This window comes from Tachysurus vachellii, chromosome 22 (genome assembly GCF_030014155.1).
Source record: "Tachysurus vachellii isolate PV-2020 chromosome 22, HZAU_Pvac_v1, whole genome shotgun sequence".
In the NCBI taxonomy this organism is placed as follows: Eukaryota; Metazoa; Chordata; class Actinopteri; order Siluriformes; family Bagridae; genus Tachysurus; species Tachysurus vachellii.
In genome coordinates, this window is record NC_083481.1 from 5427160 (window position 1) to 5447859 (window position 20700).

The 20700-nt window shown below is 37.2% G+C and overlaps 1 protein-coding gene across 1 annotated transcript; it reads left to right on the top strand.

Moving 5' to 3' along the window:
- lmcd1 (LIM and cysteine-rich domains 1) lies at positions 1-16168 on the top strand. The gene is made up of 6 exons (XM_060858695.1): positions 1-120; positions 5590-5678; positions 6160-6415; positions 9296-9631; positions 12473-12688; positions 13401-16168. Exons 1-6 carry the CDS (start codon positions 94-96, stop codon positions 13524-13526), a joined length of 1050 nt encoding a protein of 349 aa, XP_060714678.1. The 5' UTR covers positions 1-93; the 3' UTR covers positions 13527-16168.
- Positions 16169-20700: the final 4532 nt, after the last annotated feature.

The window sequence follows — 20700 nt, forward strand, 5'->3', positions numbered from 1 at the left end:
GACAGAGCTGTCTGGAGAGCCGAGACTTGAAATAGTTCTCTTTATAATTGTTTGGACTTCTTATTCATATTTAATATTAATAATTCACCCGAAATGGATATGATGTCCGGGATGCAGAAGGTGAGAATCTGATTTTTTGTTAAAAAAAAAACCAAACAAATAAAGTACATTTTTTCCCCCTGTTTTTATAACTGATTATTATGATATTAATATTTAATAAATATAGTTTATATCAATTTACACATGTATGTAAGTGTTTGACTCCAGCATTAATTTGTAGGTAAATTTGTAGCCTTATACCAAGGTAAAAATCTGTATAAATACATTCATTAATTTTTTTTTCTTGAGATACTAAAGCAATTAAAGTTCTTGAAGTTGAGCTTTGAGTTAATTGCTCAAAGATGGATGGTGAATACTTGGATGGTGTACAGATGGATGGTGAATACTTATTAACTCTTTTATATAAAAGTTATATAACGTTCTGGCTCACACTTGAATGATAATTAATATGTAATACAGTAATATTACAAGGAGTTAAGCAATAACAATGACTCCAATTTCCACATCTCCATTTCACATGCATTCATTTTTTTGCCTTCTTGCACATCACCATATAGACACTGAATGATTTTTCTATTATTGTAACGTGTATGGTCTGAATGTGACTTTTGTATCCTACCTGGTGCTCTACTGTAAATGTCCAGCCAACCTTAATGAGTGTGTGGCTACTCAGTGCTTTACTTTACTTTCCTTTTGCGTACATCTCTTGACAGGCAAATTAAAATAGTTTCCTACATTTCACCAGCACCTTTCCTGTTTTTTCCTCCTGTTCATTGTATTTCGACGAGTAGGAAGTGGACCCTGATCGCAGTGTCAGCCTTCTGCTTGGACACTTTTTTCCAATAGGAAAAAATGCTGAGCATTTACATTTCACAGACAAATTTAGAGTTCCTGAGCTCGTGCATGCACAATGACAAGTCTTAAAGAAACTTTATTCTTAATGACAAATTAAGTTGGGATTTAAGAGGTGGGGACACATAAATCTTTGATGGGTGCCAAGAATGTGGGAACAGTAACATTCATTTTTATATGCTGTTTTATGGAATTCTCAGCATTGATATAATTTAATCCCAAATTTGATTCAAACCTATTTAAGTTGTCCTAGGGTGGATTTATCCTTAAAGAGGATTAAAAATTGTTTTAAATGTATAAAGTTTTCTCTATCCATTATCTCAGTTAACTCAGCATATGCTGTGGTTTTGCTTCTGGTAATGCTTTAAGTGAAATAGAAATCATAGATTTTAAAATGTCATCTAATAGAGCACCTAATATTTCACTCACTTTTCAATTTTTAAATCCTAATCTGATCTTTAAGAGTTTTAAGAGTGCATTTCAGGTATATCCTTATGGCACAACCATTATGTTTGAACGAATCATTCAAAATGTAATAAAAATAAAATATCAGCTGTATACAGAAGATATGATTGATTTGTCAATTTTAGCTGCAGAGTAGGCTAGCTATCTAACAGTATGCTCTGGAACTTCTTTCGGGGGAAAAAAACACATACACAAGAGAAATAATCTGAAACATCAGGAAGGGTTGAAAACGTATCTGCATGATTATAGGACCTGGCAGGATGAGTAAGTCCTGCTGGAACCATGTCTGCGATTGTGAATTTTATTCTACATCATCTTCCTTTTGGATGTTGGTCAAATGAAGTTTGGATGAATCATGATCTCAAGTAGAGTGTTGTATTACAATTATTTATACTGTTTTATTTAAACAGAAGATACAAGAGCGACAGAATACAGTCCAAGTACAGCGCTGTTAACAGAGTAACCTGACAGTAATCTGACTGCTTTATAACCAAGTCTCCCCACAACAGACCACATACAATGTAAAATAGCTGTAGGACAACAGTAAGAGGATGAGGACCAAATACGACAGCACTGACGCTGAAGAGAGCTGCAAAAAATAATCATAAAGGTGTCAAAGTATGAATAATACACAATCAGTTCTGGTATGATGACAGCATATGACTGACAAATGAATATAACCTTCAGAGTTTTATGATTAAGGTCACTCAATATGGATTAAAATGATATCCCTGTATCTTGTGAGTTTACCTCAGCTTTCATCTCACGATTTCATTTTTAATGAATTTTAAAGCAGACATTTGTTCCAGAGCTGTTCTATGGCTAGAACTCTACGCTAGCATCAACTTATTAATGATTAGCACTTTCTGTTTGTGAACAGTCCATAATGTATAAAATAGATGTTTAGCAATGTGTTCTGTCAAACATGGTATTAAATACCATGAAAGATTTTACATGATAAACATCATTTTTGATTTTTAATAGCAAGCTTGTTGGATTCTTGCAAAGCTGATAGCTAGTGCAATGGTAAAGCAGCTAGGATATCATAGCTGATGTTAAGCTTGTGCAGGTGAACATTTTTCTGTTACAGCATATTGTAGTGTATTTTTAAAATTTACATTTAAGGATTTTTAAATTATGTATTTCTATTTTTGTTTTTAAAGTAATTCTCCAGCGTCGTTCAGCTTGTCTCTCATATCCCATTAATCCCCATATTTGTGTGCTTTCCGCTCTCTGAAAGAGCTCTGGGCTCCAAAATGACTTCTGTTAGACTAAAACATTAACCTTCTGACTCAGGCTTTCTCTCTGTTTAATTTTCTACTGTCTGGAACAACATTGCGCTGCTAGCAGACTGTTTGCCGTGCACACACTGCGGCTATGTTGAGGGGTTTATGGCTGAACTGTATGTGGAACTTTTGAGATGCGACGACTGTGACTGCGGCTGCGGCTGTTGAAAAGAATTTCAGTGTTCTAATACTAGTTGGATTTTAATATTTACATATTCAATGTTTATTGAAAGACAAATCTGTGGCTATGTAACTTTTCGGGTCTGTAGAAAAGCCTCTCATTTGTGGCATAGTTTATCTGTATATGTAACCGTGTATAGTTGATATTGAGACTTTTGTGATGGGGCCTAATTGTGTGCTGGAAAACCTAAATAAAACACTGGAAAACACTAAAATGTACAATAGTGTTATAATATTGCCTCGCTCTCATTTTCTGACCTTGACTTTATACAGCAGTTTTAAATTGTAGCATCGTTCCTATTATTCAAATTATCTTATCTTATTAGGATGTTATTTTTAAAGGAGTTTACTAATGTGACTAGTGATGGACGAGTGTTTGGCTTTTATTTTGATGATGCGTTCAGTATGAATGAATTGGAGCATTGTTGGTGACGTTCATTCTGGAATTTCAAAATTGCATATATGAGCAATGAGTAATGATTTGCTATTGGATAATTTTGTATATAGAGGCCTAGTCTGGAGTCTTTGTTGTACTTGTGAGTTATTCTGGGTGATGAATGGCCACTTGACCTGTGTACTTTAGTGGAAAGCTGAACCTCTAAATTAAACAGCATAGCTGTTAAAGAGTCATTCATTAGTAGATGTCAGGGGCTTGGAGCGTTTCGAGGGGGTGACATGACTTAGTAACACTGACCTTTTACATGAGGGTGATGGACTCATGAAATAAATATGTCTGCCTTTCTGACATACAGTAGGCTTTACTGCCATGGTTACATGCAGTGTTGTTTTGTTCACTTTCTATTTATAATGTTACATTATTTATTTTTTTTACCTGACACTTCATCATGTGGCTTAAGCAGCAGTCTCTGCGATGTAAATCTTATAGCTATGGTGTGATGTGCTGACTGCAAGGTTTTGTCTCTGTTGACTGAGTGACCAATTGACAAATGGACTGGAAGAGAGAGACAAAGTTCTAAGCTGCTTTCACTACATATCATCCATTTCCATGTCCTCATACATCTCTCATACCTATCACTTTACATACATGCTTTTTCTGGACAATAGGGTCTCATTCTAGCACATAGGTGCTATTTTAGGCGTAGCTTAGCAGTTAAGGATCTGCGCTCATGACCGGAAGGTTCTAAGTACGAGCGTCAATGCCGAGCATAAATTTGTCAAAAGTGTATAAAATTCTCCACTTTTCCAAAAATATATTTTTCAGGCAAGACATATTTATAGTATTTTAGAATGTAGTCTTTTACATGTTCATACAGCTAGAGGAAGTTCTACCTACTGTACTAGTTTAAATATTGCTCTGGATTTCTTGGCTGGTTTGACTACATTGGAGGGCATGTCATGAAAATGCTGCAGAATTCATTTTACCATTTGAACTGCTTGGAATAATTTAGATTTCGTCTCATGTAAAACTATAAAACTGAATCTTATTATTACTCATCAGGTGCTATGGTCTTATTGTTGAATTTTGTTTCCAATTTTGGATCAGTCCTGAGTTCATGTGCTCTTGAGAGCCACTTGGATAGAGGCAAACACCATCAAGACCAGGATTAGAGACCAATATTTTGTGAAGATCTGTGGAAAAAGCTTATTTGTTTAGGGCATGGGTCATCGACTCCAGTCCTGTAGTGGTGCAGTCCAGCCTGGATGACTGATTATCTTGCTCTAACATGAATACTGAACCAAGTAATTACAGATCTTTTCTGAGCTAAATTCTACTGGACCTTTTAGACCTGGAATTGATGAACCTTGGTTTGAAATGTGTGGTTTCAGCAGCATTGTGAAGTTCTCACAGACATGTGCTGTAGATCATGTTATTACCTTTGTAGAGGTGAATGGGACCAGTGTGTACTTTTAGGCTGGATAATCCACACAGACATGGTCATGGGAGACTTGGTGACTCATGTACTTGAAAGACAGCATATGACTGTTTTCCTTTTGAGACGCATCCTGTGCATATGTCTGCTCCAGTGCAAATCTGTGTTTTGGCATGTCAACATTGTTACCAAATGAGTTTTTATACCCATGATAATCAGGAAATTCCAAATTTACCATGTGATGTGATGCCATCTGCATTTTGCTCTGCTGCATTTATATATTTTTCTGTTTACGGTTTTGCTTTTAGATTTTCTGCTCCTGAAATGATCCGGAACGTTACCTAATAAGGAATATTATTGAGATATGGCATGGTTTTCATGGCAATTGCAGGCAGCTGACAGCTCTATAAAAGTACAAACCGATCCTTTAAGGTTCATCAGAATGACGTATATAGTGCTGCTACAGTACAACAGCTTACAAAGGTCTATGCACTGTAGAAAGAAAACTGCTGCATGGACAGTGTGAAAGAAATATAGATCCCCATTATGTCTGCTATTTAGAATTTCTAAACATATTATGGCAAAAAATTATGACCCTCTTATTCTCAGAGGAAACATCCGTGGTTATAGGCTCTCGTTCCACACACTCATAACTCTTAACATTTATAGAAGACAATTGTTGTAGTGTTGTATCAACAATAGAGCTCATCTTTTGATTCAAATTTATTTGTGGAGAATTAATACGTATATCATCAAAAGGTGAGCTGAAATGTCCTTAAAATGAACCATGATTAAAGTGATTATCAGTAATTACACTACTTAATGCACACGGCTCCTCCTTCTATTTATTCTCTGAATGCTCATTCTCTTCTTTTCTCTCTTTCTCTTGTATGCCTCTGTATTTTTTCTCCCAGATGTCAGTGGGGCAGCCGCCAGCAGTAAGGGGTGCGGTGTGTCTGACATGTAAAGGGATCTGCTCTGGATTCCAGCCACATTCCTGGAGGTGATTTATTCTCTCTGCTAAAAACGTAAAGAAAATGAGGACATGGCTCCATATCCCTCCATTCTTCTTTTCCCTTGATATTTAGGGAATGCTCTACTTGCTGCACCGCAAGTGTGCTGCTAGCCTTTGTGGGCGTCTCTGTTTACATTTCCTTGAGCCTAAAAGATGATTTGCAGCAAATAGGCAGACGAGTTGAAGCTCGTTGTATGGGTTTTGAAAGAGCTTTGCACTTGATATGATATACACTGAACTTTTCCATGTGCATGTCATGTAAACTGTTCACAATTAAAATGCTTTTTATTGACTGGTGCTTTAGTAGAAGTGTGGTTCCGGACCTGTGAAATAAGAATTCAGAGTAACAAATCATGACTGATGTTTTTTTCTAAACATCCATTATCGTGCCAGAGTACTGTAGCTTTATGTATTCTCAGCAGACTTTTTTGTTACGATAATAACAATTTTCATATTTATCCTCCTTTAGAAAAGCTTGTACTCAGTGTCACTGCAGCCGAGAAGACCACACCCCCAGCTCGGACCTTGAGGATGACTATAAAATGGGTCGATTGCTGGCGGACTCCAAATACGGCCACCTGACTGCCAAAGTGAAAGGTGGAGACGGCCTGAGAGTCTACAAGCGCAACCGCATGATCATCACCAACCCTGTTGTGTCTCGCAAAGACCCCACCTTCAACACAATTACCTATGACTGGGCTCCACCTGGCCTGACTCAGAAACTGGTGAGAAATCACCAGAAGGTGTCACATTGCTACAGTTTAATAGTTACACAAAATGAGTGAGGAGAAAATCTAGTTATACCCTTTCAGAAATCTAAGAAGTGTTAATTATCCAAAGAACCCTCCAAGAACTACTTTTTATGAGTGTGGAATATTTCCAAGGTATATGGTTAGCTTGCACAAGCTCGGCACAAAAAGACCAGCCAGATAGTTTAAATAAAATCAGTGTGGGAAAGATGAGACTTGTGATTGGCAGAAACCTTGGTACATTCAAACTTGGTGCTTCTGGTAAACATCAACCTTTCTTTTGGAGTTTAAATTCAAAGCATAGTGAAGAGGATTACAAGAAGATGGTACTGGTAAGAATTGGGGTGGAAAATAATCCTCAGGGTGTTCCAGCAGAATGCATTATGTGATTATCTGCCTCTTTCAAGTCCCTACATCTCTCCGGTCGAGGGAAGAAATCTAATAGTGCGTTTGATATTTAAAGCTGCAACTGTTTGCAGTGAACCCTTAAATAATACATCCTCTGGCTGTGGAGGTATTTGTTTGGTATCACTGTACAAGAATGAATGGTAGTTGTTTGGTATCAGGGGAACAGAATTATATCTGCTGATCACTGGAATAATCTGGCACTCTAAGATGCAGAAATGAGCCTGACCTTTTCTCTATCGCAATTGCTGGCTGTCACTGCTCCTATTCTTAAACAGAGCGCTAATTCGGCCTGGCCAGACTCCTCTGGTGTTCCACTTGACTTTCATGCGGTGATTAGTCCTGCCAGAGGCACCGTATGTGGTTTTTGTTGTTGGGTAGGGTGGAGATCTGGAAATAAGCCTTCAGCTTTACTATTCCACTCTGAGCTGCCAGGAAGCGTGTCCGCTGTGTGCCGAGGCGAAGAACTTTCATCTCTCGGAGGGAATAGCTGACTGTTTTTTCAGCCATATGAGCTCCCCCTGTCTTTTCCTGAAACCCAGAGTGTATTAGGGAGCTTTGTTCTCTGGAGTGAGTCTGGCAGGTTCACTATTGTGGCGCTTGGAATTATGGTTCGCCTATTCAAGACAGATGAGAAGGTCTATACAGGACCACAATTTCTATCAACATGTTTTTCCAGTGGTTTAAAGAGTGTGAATTTGAAGCAGGCCTGCCTTAATGACTGCTTCAGGGTGACTTTTGTCTTACTCCGTGCTGTGCCGGAGCTTTTGTTGCAATAATTAGGATTGTCTCTCCAAGTTCTTTACAGCTGTCTTCTAAAGTACTTAAAGGCAGTAAAGAACTGTAGCACTATTGTTCTTCTTTACCAGTCTCTACACAGAGCGGGCATGTTTTCTTTTAGTGGGTTTCGGAATATCTGTGGTCGCTTTAAAGACGGTCTTAGAAGTTTACGATGCCAGAGGACGACTGTAGCAAAGGCAATTTCTCCCAACAGTTTAGCTTAAAGAGTAGAGAAGCACAATGAATTACCACCTGTTTTGAATTAACATATAGAAGCCAAATGTTTGTGTGTAGCTGTCCAAATGGCTAAAGGGATGCAAATTATCCTATTATTTTGAGGCGACTGCTAAATTTCCTCCACTAAACCGATCCTCCGAGTTGGGACACGGAGCTGTCTGTTGGCATGTACTGTGCTCAGAAGCTTGCTGCTGAGTAAGCAAAGGTACACCGAATTAAAATTGAATATGTTGTCAGTTAGGAAAAATATAATTTTTTTGCTTATACTTAACTTAATTTGAACAATTTTCTTCATGATTGAATGAGGTAGAGTGAGCGTGCTCAGTTCACATTTATGTGTTAATGTAATGAAATCTCACGTGGAATTTGGCACTGATAGGAATTATAGGTTATAGGAGTAAAAATCTAAAGTAAAATAATGCATATTTTGTATACATACTAATTTTAGGCACTTAAAATATGCATTATAAGACAGCGCAGCAAACAGCAAACATTTATTCAGGGCTTCGAAAATATGTGATCAAATAATTTTAGCTGTACTAAAGATTTAATGTTACTCAATGTATTCACCTGGAACCAACATACACTTTTAAATTCAGTAAAATCTACAACCTTTTTTTTCTTACATAAATAATGCTTTTTACCAAGCACCAATGTATAATTAGATTAATAAATCATTCATATATAAAGTTTAATTAATAAATTAAGGGCTAAAAACAAAACAGGTGTACACATTAGGAAAACAACCCAATGATAAGGCATGTAGTCATAACATAAACAACACAGTCAAGCTACTCTTCTTCTCTTCCAGTTCTCTTCAGACTGGATTTTTCTCAACCCATCATTTTCCTCTAACCTGCCAGTTTGAATATTTGTATATGAGACCCGGAACATTTATAGAAGATTTTGTTAGACCCAGCTAAAGATTTGTATGATCAGTTACAGGACTAAAAGGTAGAGTGACTGTCCCTGGCTTACTTAGTGCTCCATATTTGTCCATTGAAGCTTTCTTTTTTCATAATCGTAAGACTACCAAGAGGTTGATTTGTCATATAATGGCTATTTAGTGGCTCTTTTAGTTTATATTAAATTTATGCTGTTGATAATGCAATGATATTGAGGGTTTAACAATGAGGCAGTGTTACAGTGAGCCTTGGTGGTTTGAAGAGACAGAACAAGAGAAAGTTGGCATGCTGGGTCTCCTATATGAATAGCTAGCCTGTCTAAAGCTTTTTCGTATCATTCCTATTTTGGGAATTTTAATGATGTGTAAATGCTAACATTACTAGCTTGATCTCATGGGAGTTCTGTCGGACTGGTTTTGTTGGGATTTTACCAATCCAACGTTGAATTGAATGATGATGAGTTTTTTATGAGCTAACAATTTTAAGTCTAATTCTATCCTAATTCATCATATTTTTGTGTGTGCACTAGGCCATGCAATACATGGAGCTTCTCCCGGAGGAAAGGCGGCCTGTGGCGGGCACAGAGGGGGCACTGTACAGGCGCAGGCAGTTGATGAGGCAGCTCCCTGCTTACGATCAGGACCCGTCACAGTGCCACACCTTGTCCGAGGCTGAAGTCAAAGCCATGGCTCAGTTTGTAATAAGTTATAAAGAGGATGCGTTGGGAGTGGGCGAGGTAGCGCTGCCAGGAGAGGGAGGAATGTCCAAAGACAACGGTGGAAAACAGAAGAATGGAAAAGAACAGCCAAACACTGAGCCCACCACCAATGGCACACTGGAAGAGAAAGGAAAGAAGAGTGAATATGTACGTTTGACGCACAAACACACACAGACACCCACACACACATACACACACACACACAAATGCCCACATTAACAGACTGTTTCTTTTATTTTTCCTTTGTGCCAAGCAAGGAAAAAATGCATTTTGGAAAGGATGGAAAACTCTTAATTTCTAAAAGATTCTTGGACAAAGATTGTCTCAACATTTATCTTCATCAGTCTCTCTCTCTCTCTCTCTCTCTCTCTCTCTCTCTCTCATTAAACTTCTAGTGTCAGCATCCCAAGACATTACAAGAACATTTACAGCCAGTGATTCTTATAACCTTTTCATTTAGAATGGATGAATGCCATTGATGCCATTTACTGTGGTTTTCTACGGAAATGAGTTATGTATCATAACTGGTCATACAGAACAATAAAAGAATGACTAGGCTGTTGTTCTGAGAACAAAGCTAGAGCTGCACCTCAAGGTCACATACTGGATGTTTAACAACAATACATATGGTGCTCTAAAGTCATCAAACGTGAAAGAAAATGAGTTGAAACTGTAAACTAGCCCTTTGCTGTATTGTGTATTTGGCTTATTATCCACTTTAACTTCACACTTTGACTGTATATAATGCAGACACACTTCCATGCTAGTTTAAGCAAAATGGTCTTGTCTTTAGATTACTAGCAGCTATTCTGTTTAACACACTCATCTTAGCATAGTGAAAAAAATAAAATGAAACAGAACTCGAAGTCGGGTTAACAATGCCAGGACGTTTAACATATAGAGTTTAGAAGCACACTAACTTGCCACCTGTTTTACATTTACTTGTATATAAACCAAACGCTGTTTTTCTGTCCAATTGGCTGAATAGATGCTAATTATCCACTTATTTTGAGGCAAGCTTTAAATTTCTCGAAACGGTACTGCACGGCTAAACGACGGAAAAAATCTGTGTTTGCTGAGAAGCCTGCTGCCGAGTAAGCAAATCTTCTGTTTCAGAAAGATTGATTTCTAAATATTGCCCAGAGAATTGATGCGAATATGTTCACCATCTCTCGTTGTTATAATTTTATTACAAGTTATGCAGAGCTTGTCTGGAGCTACCCCTGATTTTATCTGAGTGTTTAAGACTTAAAACATCTTTTTCATTCTTAATCGATATAGGATACGATCCAAGGATACAGCTGTGTAGTGGCTGTGAGAGCATTTGCTAAAACATTCACCAATGATTTTAATGTCAGTCCTGGGGTTTGAACCATTTAAGGTGTTTTGAAGTCTTAAAAACAAGTTTTAATTAGCAAAAGATTTAACATAAAATCTATGAGCTATTACTGTAGTTTTGGTGTTAATTGGTTAGTAATTTGCTTAAGAAGAGTTAAGAAAGCCCAAAGTCTGTTCCCTAAAGCCATCTTTACAGTGACTAGGGTTCATTAAACACGATTGAGCTGAAAGTATGAAGAGAACAGAATGTTTCTTAAAAGGTTAATTTGTTTTTGTTTTGTTTTTCTTTTTGGCTCAGATGGAGGACGGTGATTTACCATTTACAGTTCTTGTCTAAATTAGTGGTCTTAGGTTTGCCCTGCTAAGGCTCATTTATAGGCTTGTAAAAATCTCAGTGGTTCTTTCTCTCACATCTAAAATGTTACATGGCATTCCTCCTCATTTCCTGGAATTATGTCTGTGATACCATGTTTTATGATGGAGCGAGCAAATAAAACCTTCAAGGTTAATTGAAGTTTCCTGTGTAGATCGACTGTTATTAATAACACATGCAAACGGCACACGAGTGTGGGGGTCAGTCTTGTCGCTGTAATATTGTCTTTGCTCTGCCTTGTTTGATGTAAATTATGGAAGAGGTGTGAGGACTCTCTGAGGTTAAAAACATAACACCACAGTATTCCAGAAATTGCACAGAGATTTATTTATTTATATATTTTTTATTTATTTAAATAGAAATCTGGTCATTCAAGATACTCAGCCAATCTTTTCTCAGGAAAAGTGATTGAGCGAATGATCAGTAATGATCAGAAATCTGGCTGAGCTGCTAGTGGTTGTGCCACATCAGGCATTGAATGCAATTCATTGATTGTGTTGATTCATCACAAGTCCTCATTTAAACCTGCTGGAAAATATCACTTTCTGGATATGCAGCCGGTCACCAACTGGCCACATGTCACCTGAAAGCTGGTTCATGTACAGCATCGTAGATACAAAAACGCTTCTACGCTTCCGTGTATACCCATAAACCCCCTCTCTGTGTCGCAAAGGACGTTATTGCAGAAAGGGATAAGTGGACCATACAAACCTAAATGACCCCCACAGCATAACACAAACATCAGATTTCTGTTCATCTTTAATTTGTCATCTATTATTAAATATAAACCGTCACCAGAGCTTAACGTCTTAGTTCTATTCGTTTTCCTTTATATTTTTATTTCAGGAAGGATTGTTTTAGGGAGGAGGTTCATTTTGGATCTGAAAATAATTAAATTTAGAAGAACATCTGTGCCTGATTTGTGTTTTTATCATAACAGGAATGCACCGTTTGGGGCCTGTGGGATTTTAGCCTGACAATATGGCTTTGATTATCTACCAGGAAATTTGGAAGATGGCCTAATTTAACCTTTAAAATGGTCAGTTTAACATCTCTCCTCCGGAGCCAAGTGGAAGCGAAGAATAGAAATAATGCAGATGAATACATGAAGCAGTTATTTCTTTATTTCATTATATCATTTGTTTTTTTCTCTTAGCATTTCCTGTGCCGCTGTTCTGTGTAGATATTATTTTCTCCAATTGTACGCGTTCACTTATTTTGTAGTCACAGCATTAAGCCATTTATCTTTATCTCTTTTCTTTTCTTCACCTCTGCAGCACTGTAGTGGTTGTGGGAAGCTGGCTGCCCTGGACAGTCCGGTCGTGTACGCCGAGAGAGCCGGGTACGAGCGGGTCTGGCATCCTACCTGCTTTGCGTGTGCAGAGTGTAACGAGGCGCTGGTTGATCTGGTGTACTTCTGGAGCAAAGACACACTGCTATGTGGCCGGCATTACTGCCAGGGTCTGAAGCCGCGCTGTCCGGGCTGCGATGAGGTAATCGCTTTCTCTCACACAGATACGTAATCACACGAATGTTGGCTTTAACGATAACAACATTTACTTATTTATTTGAGATATCACTTAATTTAATGATACTGTGATTATATATCTCTGCTATATATGGCCATAGTAAAAATGTATTTTTTAATTTAATTGCTTGATAGTTTATTGATGACTACTAGTACAGTTATTTATGCTGTGGAAAGAAAAAAAAATTAAAGGAGCGGTTTGTAATTTTTTTTTTTTTTAATGGTGCCTGTGAGGTGAACTGCAATTTGCAATAATTGAAAAAAACAACAACAACAAAACAAAAAAAATATCTTTTTTCCTCCCTAATTGATCTCACTTCCATGACTTGCCATTTAACAAAAAGTGTGCCCATATGAACGGGTCTGTTAACCTAAACTAAGCCTTAAATGAAGAACTTACAAAGTAACGTTTGTGGGTTTTTTGGTGTGTCTTTGTCACCATATTTGGATATTTGGGTTGTAGTTAGAAGCTTCATAGCTGCTTGACCGACTCCAGTTTTTTCTCATTATAAGACAAGCTGCCTTGTTTACGCAGATGTTGCAGATTCAGATAAAGACAGTGTGCCTTCAAGTCCTTTAACCTTTGACATTAGAAATTTGAGAAAATATTTAAAGCACTAACCCTTATCCTCCATTTTCTCTCTCTGTTTTCTTCTCCCTTTCTCGCTCTCATGTAGCTGATCTTCTCAGAGACATGCCATAAGGAGAATGGCCAGGTCTGGCATAAGGAGCATTTCTGCTGCTGGCAGTGTGGTCAGACTCTTCGCGTACAGTGTAGCTGCAATAAAAAAACCCAAAAGTGAACATCAAACCCACCTGCTGAGCGCAAGCAGAAGCCAGTTTGGAGATCTTTATTGCCATCCAGACTGTATCGCTCTACTATATATGCATTTGTAATATTAATCGAATCGTGTCACACCGCTAATTTAGACAGCGGTGGAAGTTCTAGCAAACAGTGTAGGTGTTTCATTAGCCGACGCCGAGAGTATATCATAAAATTGTGTTTTTTTTACCCAAATCTCCAAAACGGTTTTGTATATTACTGAGGATTAGTAAATAGAAAGACCGACGCCCGAGTGTTTAGAGAAAAACCATACTGCACCAACTCTTCACGTCATTGTATAACGCAGTCATGGGTGTGACTCGACGGAGAACGAGCGCTGATGTAATGAACAGATTGGACCTTTAGGGCTGAAACTTGTTTGCATCATACATCTGGTTTTTACACAGCACACAAGATCGCATATGGATGACTCACTGATGAGCTGGGAGTTAGTCAGAAACGACCAGGAGTGTGAGCTCAAAGCATTAAAGTGACACCATTTTCCTTCACTGGGCTTTGTGACAGACTCATCTGAAGATTGAATGTTCAGATACAACAACAAACAAGAAACAGGAGGCAAGAGATGTAGAAAACGATTATCGCTATCTGGTTTTAAAGAAGTGATGAAGAGGCAGAGGTTCTGGATGCAGTGAAAGGCTCCAGCTTCTTCTCCGCCAGCTGAGCTGTCTGGAGTTTCACAAGCAGACGTTCACCGGTGTTGTCAGAGATAAAACAGATCCTGCCTTGTATAAGCATTTGGGTAAGAGTTCATGCGGTGAACGTGGTCTATGCTTGAGGGCGTTTCATACGAGGGTGTTGGTAAATAGTTCATAACCCTGACACTCAAGGTCCTGAGCTAGGAGAGTTTTTTTTAAATAAACGAATATTTGAGTAGAATGAGTGGAACATTATGTTCCAGGTTTGTGGAACCTGTTCACCTTGTAGCTTCAGATACATGTATATGTGTGACAGATGTGGAGCCCTTTGTGGTCTCATGATAGAACATCTGCCTTAATATCTGATGTGTGGTGTGAGATGCTTTTCTGCTCGGTCATAGTACAATTTTAAGGAGATCTTCAGTTTCTGAAATTTTCAAACCAGACCATTTGGAACCAACGAAGATACCATGATCAACGTTTGGGCAGCTTTAAGTACATCATCAAGTATATAGTGTATGTAGTACTTTAGGACACCTAATACAAAATATTTGAACAAATATAAATGTTTTTCTTTAAAATGTACAATATAAAACTCATCACCATCTCCAGCTTTCCTCAACACCAGCCACAAACAGCCGTCCTGGACTGGAATTGCGCCCAAGCCTGAGCGGTTTGGAATTCTGGCACTAATGCAACCTAATATCATTTAGTCATTGTGTTAAATGTTTATACAGATGTTTCAGTTAAGCTTTAGAGAGAAAATAAATGCCTTAGATGTGAAAACGTGCCAGTTCCTGTAAATGTGCTTATTTTATTATGAATATTAAGTTTGGTATCGTTTAAGATTAATGCGTTTGGAGACAGAATCAAAGTGTAGACGTGAAGCGGCGACGTCGCACGATTATTTTTCTTTCACAGCGAGCTAATGCGCGGCCCCTGAGGGCACCTCCAAACAGAAGATCTGTGAAAAAGGAGAGGTTTAGATATCAAAGAGTGTTTGTGTTTGTATTTATTAATGATGTGAAAATCAGAAACTCGCGTTCACCTTTCGGGTTAATGTCTTCTGGTCGGATTTCGTAGAAGAAAAAAAAATAGAAAAACGATGTGTATTTTATTATAAAGAGGATGTGTACTGTATAAGTGACTGCAGGGTAGTAAAAAAGGTACAAAATGATCTTTCGAACTGGAATGTTCACATTGTAAAGTATAGATGCAGGATGAGATGTTTCAGGCATATCATACAGGTGGGAGAATAACATTATCAAATGATTTTATCACCAGAGGAAAGGGGAGTAGTTGCATATTTGTGAGAACATTGGTATCATAAACCGGTGATGAGTTATTCTATTACGCTGATGTGCTTCCTTTGAATAAATCAACTGGAAGGCTGACCTTGGAGTGGAAAACAGATAAAGTACACAAACCAAAGTTCTGCTTTTGTCTGTAAGCAATTATATATAAAATGTTAGTTTTGATATCTGATATGAAACTTTTTAAAGATCTGATGACCGACGCAGTGATTTGTGTTGTTTGTTTTAAAACGGCATTATATGATGCTAAGACTTTATGAAACTGATTTCTTTTTTCTTTTCTTTGAGAACTTTTTTTGTTTTCTTTATCATATCTGTTGAGTGCTAAAATTTGCTTCTGATTGGGGGAATATGATGAATTTGTTTCAGAATATGATGATTTGAGGATATAAAAGACACAAAAAGGCATAAAAAATGATTCAAGAATATTTTGTCATATTCAAAAACAGAAAATGTCAATTTTCGACTGGTATAATTTTGTTTTCACTGTTGATCTGTAAATTTATACTATTTGAATATTTATTTGCAATGAATTTTATATATAAATAAAAATTTGAGTTTGTTGTATGCAAACGTTTGCACTCGACAGATTATAAAATGACCTGATTGCTGCCTTCATATTTAAATGTATTTCCTTGATCTATGAATAAATACCACAAACAATATTTTGGCTTTATTGTATATATTTATGGTTTATACAAGATTTAGTATTTAATGCCATATAACAATAAATATTTAAATTTAAATTATTAACATTTAAATAACCCCGTGACCCGAGGTAGTTCGGATAAGCGGTAGAAAATGAATGAATGAATGAATGAACATTTAAATAATTAATTAAGTTACTCATATCTCCATTACACACACACAGACACACACACACATTGACCAGTTGGCCTATAACTCACGTCTTTTTGTCTTCAGGGTTTTTTCCAGTTTCCTTTGGTTGACTTTTGTGTACAGTATGTGTGTGATGTGTGTGTGTATGTGTGTGTGTGTGTGTGTGTGTGTGTGTGTGTGTTTTGCCTTGTGTAATGAATTGAATCACCAATCCCAGAGGTACAACCCAAATATCTATCCACTTGCTAAACTCTGATCCTTATTTTTTTATGAAAGAATTTTGTCCTTTAAAAAAAATAAATAAAAAAGTAATGTTATATAAAATCCCTGAAAGTTCACATTGTCATGTGTGGGATGTGGCAGCCCAGGTGTTTAGGTGTTGGGCAGAAGGTAGTGAGTTTGAATCACAGGGCTACCAAGCTGCCACTGCTGGGGCCCCTAAACAAGGCCCTTAACCCTCAAAATGTAAGTCACTTGGTGTAATAGTTTCTACCAAATACCGTAAGTGAATGAAATGTTAACAAATCTATAAACAATCATTTCCACTCCTGCCTTCCTTTATTTCCTCTTTTCTTAATAAGGTAAACAAAGTTAATCTTGTTAGAGAGAAACATCAAACACTAACCTTCCATCCTGAAGACTGTGTGTGTCGACTGTGTGTTAGTTAAAGCTTTACATCTGGTTGTTGCCAAGCACTAACAGTGTGGACACTTGTTACTACAGAAATGCTAACATATCAAAATGGGCTGATATCATTTTTATTTTAAACCACAGTAGAATTAGAACTTACGCTAGATTGATTCCCTGAAGGTGAACGAGTTCATTTAACTTCCTGCTAGATGTTTTTTTTAGATAAACACATATAAAAAGCGGATCTTCAGGACCAGGTTCTGTCTCTGCTTGCTTGAACATGTTCCTTCTCCAGATGTTTTGTCCTCAGTAGACATTAACACATCCAACAAGACCTTTCATTAGCAAACCTGTTCAGCCTGCTGAGTAACTACACAGACGGGCAGAAAATAAAAAAGGGTATTATTATGTTTGAGAGAGCGCCAAAAAAAAAAAACCTTGGCATTTCATTTCTCTAGCCTTGCAAAAGTTTTTATTTTATTCTTTATGTAATTACACTGCTTACTTTGATCAGGTGTAAAAAGACCATCTTGCCAACTCGCTCGGATTCTTCGTGTTCCCAACACCTGTTTCGGAAATTGGAGAAGAATCACCTGGTATTTCATGTGAATAAAAATCCGGCTCTCTGTGAGGTCCAGCTTTATGGTCGACGTTGTCCACCGAACAAAACAACATTCAAAACAAGTCATGGATCTGATTATAGAGACTCATAAATCTTCAGGAGGATAAAAACATCTCAAAGGCAGTGAGAGTCCCTCAAAGCCTCAGAGAACAGTTCAGGCCTTTATAAAATAAACAATATAAAACACAGATAGACAGACAGACAGACAGACAGACAGATAGATAGATAGATAGATAGACAGACAATTAGACAGACAGCTAGATGGGTGGAAGGATAGATAGATAGATAGATAGATAGATAGATAGATAGATAGATAGATAGATAGATAGATAGATAGACAATTAGACAGACAGCTAGATGGTGGAAGGATAGATAGATAGATAGATAGATAGATAGATAGATAGATAGATAGATAGAGAGATAGATAGATAGATAGACAATTAGACAGACAGCTAGATGGTGGAAGGATAGATAGATAGATAGATAGATAGATAGATAGATAGATAGATAGATAGATAGATAGACAATTAGACAGACAGCTAGATAGATAGATAGATAGATAGATAGATAGATAGATAGATAGATAGATAGATAGATAGATAGATAGATAGATAGCGTGGACATCGTGCCAACCCATCACAGGACACAACATCTCACACACACACACACACACACACACACACACACACACACACACACACACACACACACACACACACACACACAATGGACAATTTATAGATACAGTAATACATATCTTTGGACTGGGAAGGAAACATGGCTGGACAACATGGTGGTGTTTGATCAGAGGGTTAAATCAGTAACGCTTCATTCTGAGTGTGTGTTGTTTGGCATGGGGTTACATTTTTACTACCAGCCCATAAAGACATTAAGACAGAAGAATTTGTGATTTCACAGCAGTTGGCAATGAGCACTAAGCAAAGTCTTGATACTTCCTTCGACCACATTTCTATTTGAGGAAAAGCTGAACTGCGAGGAATAAACTGGAGTGTTTACACAAGTCCTGTAAATATCCCAGCTATTTTCATACATTCCGTGCCCATTTGATCATCATCGAAAAATGCTTTGGGTCTGGAAAAAGATAAGGAACGAATGAAATAGGTTATTTTAAGCAGAGAGCATAGTACAAAGAGAATGTGTTTGATTAATTGTAAGGACTTGAAATAATAGTTAAACGTGAATTTGATACCGGGGGATGTGAGGTCATGGTAGTTTTAGGCATTGGAGCTGTTTGATACAATACTTATTTGTTGCAGGATTAATAAGCAGGATGTATTATATACCACATCAGTGCTGACATGTCAAATCTGATCATTAACAGCACCTTGGTCAGGTGTTTATTTTAATGCTTGTTGTTTCTATAGATAGATAGATAGATAGATAGACTATCTATCTATCTATCTATCTATCTATCTATCTATCTATCTGTCTGTATTTCCATCCACCTATCTATCTATCTATCTATCTATCTATCTATCTATCTATCTATCTATCTATCTATCTATCTATCTATCTATCTATCTATCTATCTATCTATCTATCTATCTATCTATCTATCTATAGAAACAACAAGCATTAAAATAAACACCTGACCAAGGTGTTGTTAATGATCAGATTTGACATGTCAGCACTGATGTGGTATATAATACATCCTGCTTATTAATCCTGCAACAAATAAGTATTGTATCAAACAGCTCCAATGCCTAAAAGTTACGCTAAAAAAAGTTGGATTAAAGAATGGATTAAAATTGCATTTCTTTATTACTTTAAAAACAGGATTTGTGTTAATTTTAAAATTACTGAAAAAGCATCATATATTAGATGGTTTGTTGAAAATGAAAGTGCTTACGATACTAAGTATTGCTTTCCATCCAAATGGTTTAAGTCCATGGTCAAAGTTCTTATCCCATCCTATTTATTTGATTTGTTGAGCTATGTGTAACATTAGGACTAACATTAATCTTAGATGATCTCTGTACCGTATTTTATTTCATTCATGTTAGTGGAAGCTCTGATTTATGAAGATCACTGAGCACTACATGGATTTCCAAAACTAATGTCTCACCTATTGCTACTACAAAACTCACAGTTTATTACCTGTGTTGCTTGTAAAGCTTAAAAAATTTAGTCATGTGATTTCAGTGTTACTGTGCCGTTCTCACTCGGCTTAACACAAGCCCAAAGAGCACATGGCCAACATCAACAAGTCCACATAATGGGCAACTTTGTCTGCGCTGTGACTGAAACACTTCAGAGTCCAGACATGATCGCTAGTCCAGCTGGAGGACTTGGACCTGGACTGTTATGTTTTGTATAGAAAAAGCACTCAGTGAAGATGGCTGAAAGCGTGATGTTATTGCAGGCTCATAATCAAAACCTAAGCATGAATATTTGGAACGAGGCTCTGTATTGCATTGATTAATAGACTCTACTGGGTTTTAAGAATGCAGACTAGAAATAAAGCAGGTCTTAAACAGCTGCCTCGATACTGCTGCTTGCAAAAGTAAAAGCTGAAATATATATTAATGAATTAGTTTAGGTTATATGAGGTTGTTAATCAAAAGCTGTGGCTTAAATTGCATAATATCATTAGTGTCCAGAAAAGACCAGTCAGGTTACAATGTCAACAGAAGAAATATTAGATGTGCAGGGAGGCTAGTAACGTGAACGAGTCTGTAATGTTGTTGAGCCAGAAGCGAACCAGATTCCCAGGTTCGGTCTGTGTACAGTTTCGTACGTTGTCCCTGTTGATGCCTGGGTTTCCTCCAACATCCAAAAAACCCTGTATGCATGTGGAACAAAGTGGAACTCTGATGCTGCTAGTATGTGCGACTGATACCCAGGTGACCCATACAGAGTGGATCTGGATATTTCCATCTCACATCCAGTCGTCCACAGAAAATTAAGAAAATTAGATTCTATTTATAATAATTCATCATTTCTAGCATTCACTTTATAAATAATATATTAAAATATTATAAATATAAATATATTAATCAAAGTAACCTTATGATAAAACATAATAACTTCAAATTTGCTAATAATCCATTACTTATAATCCAATGTCCTGGC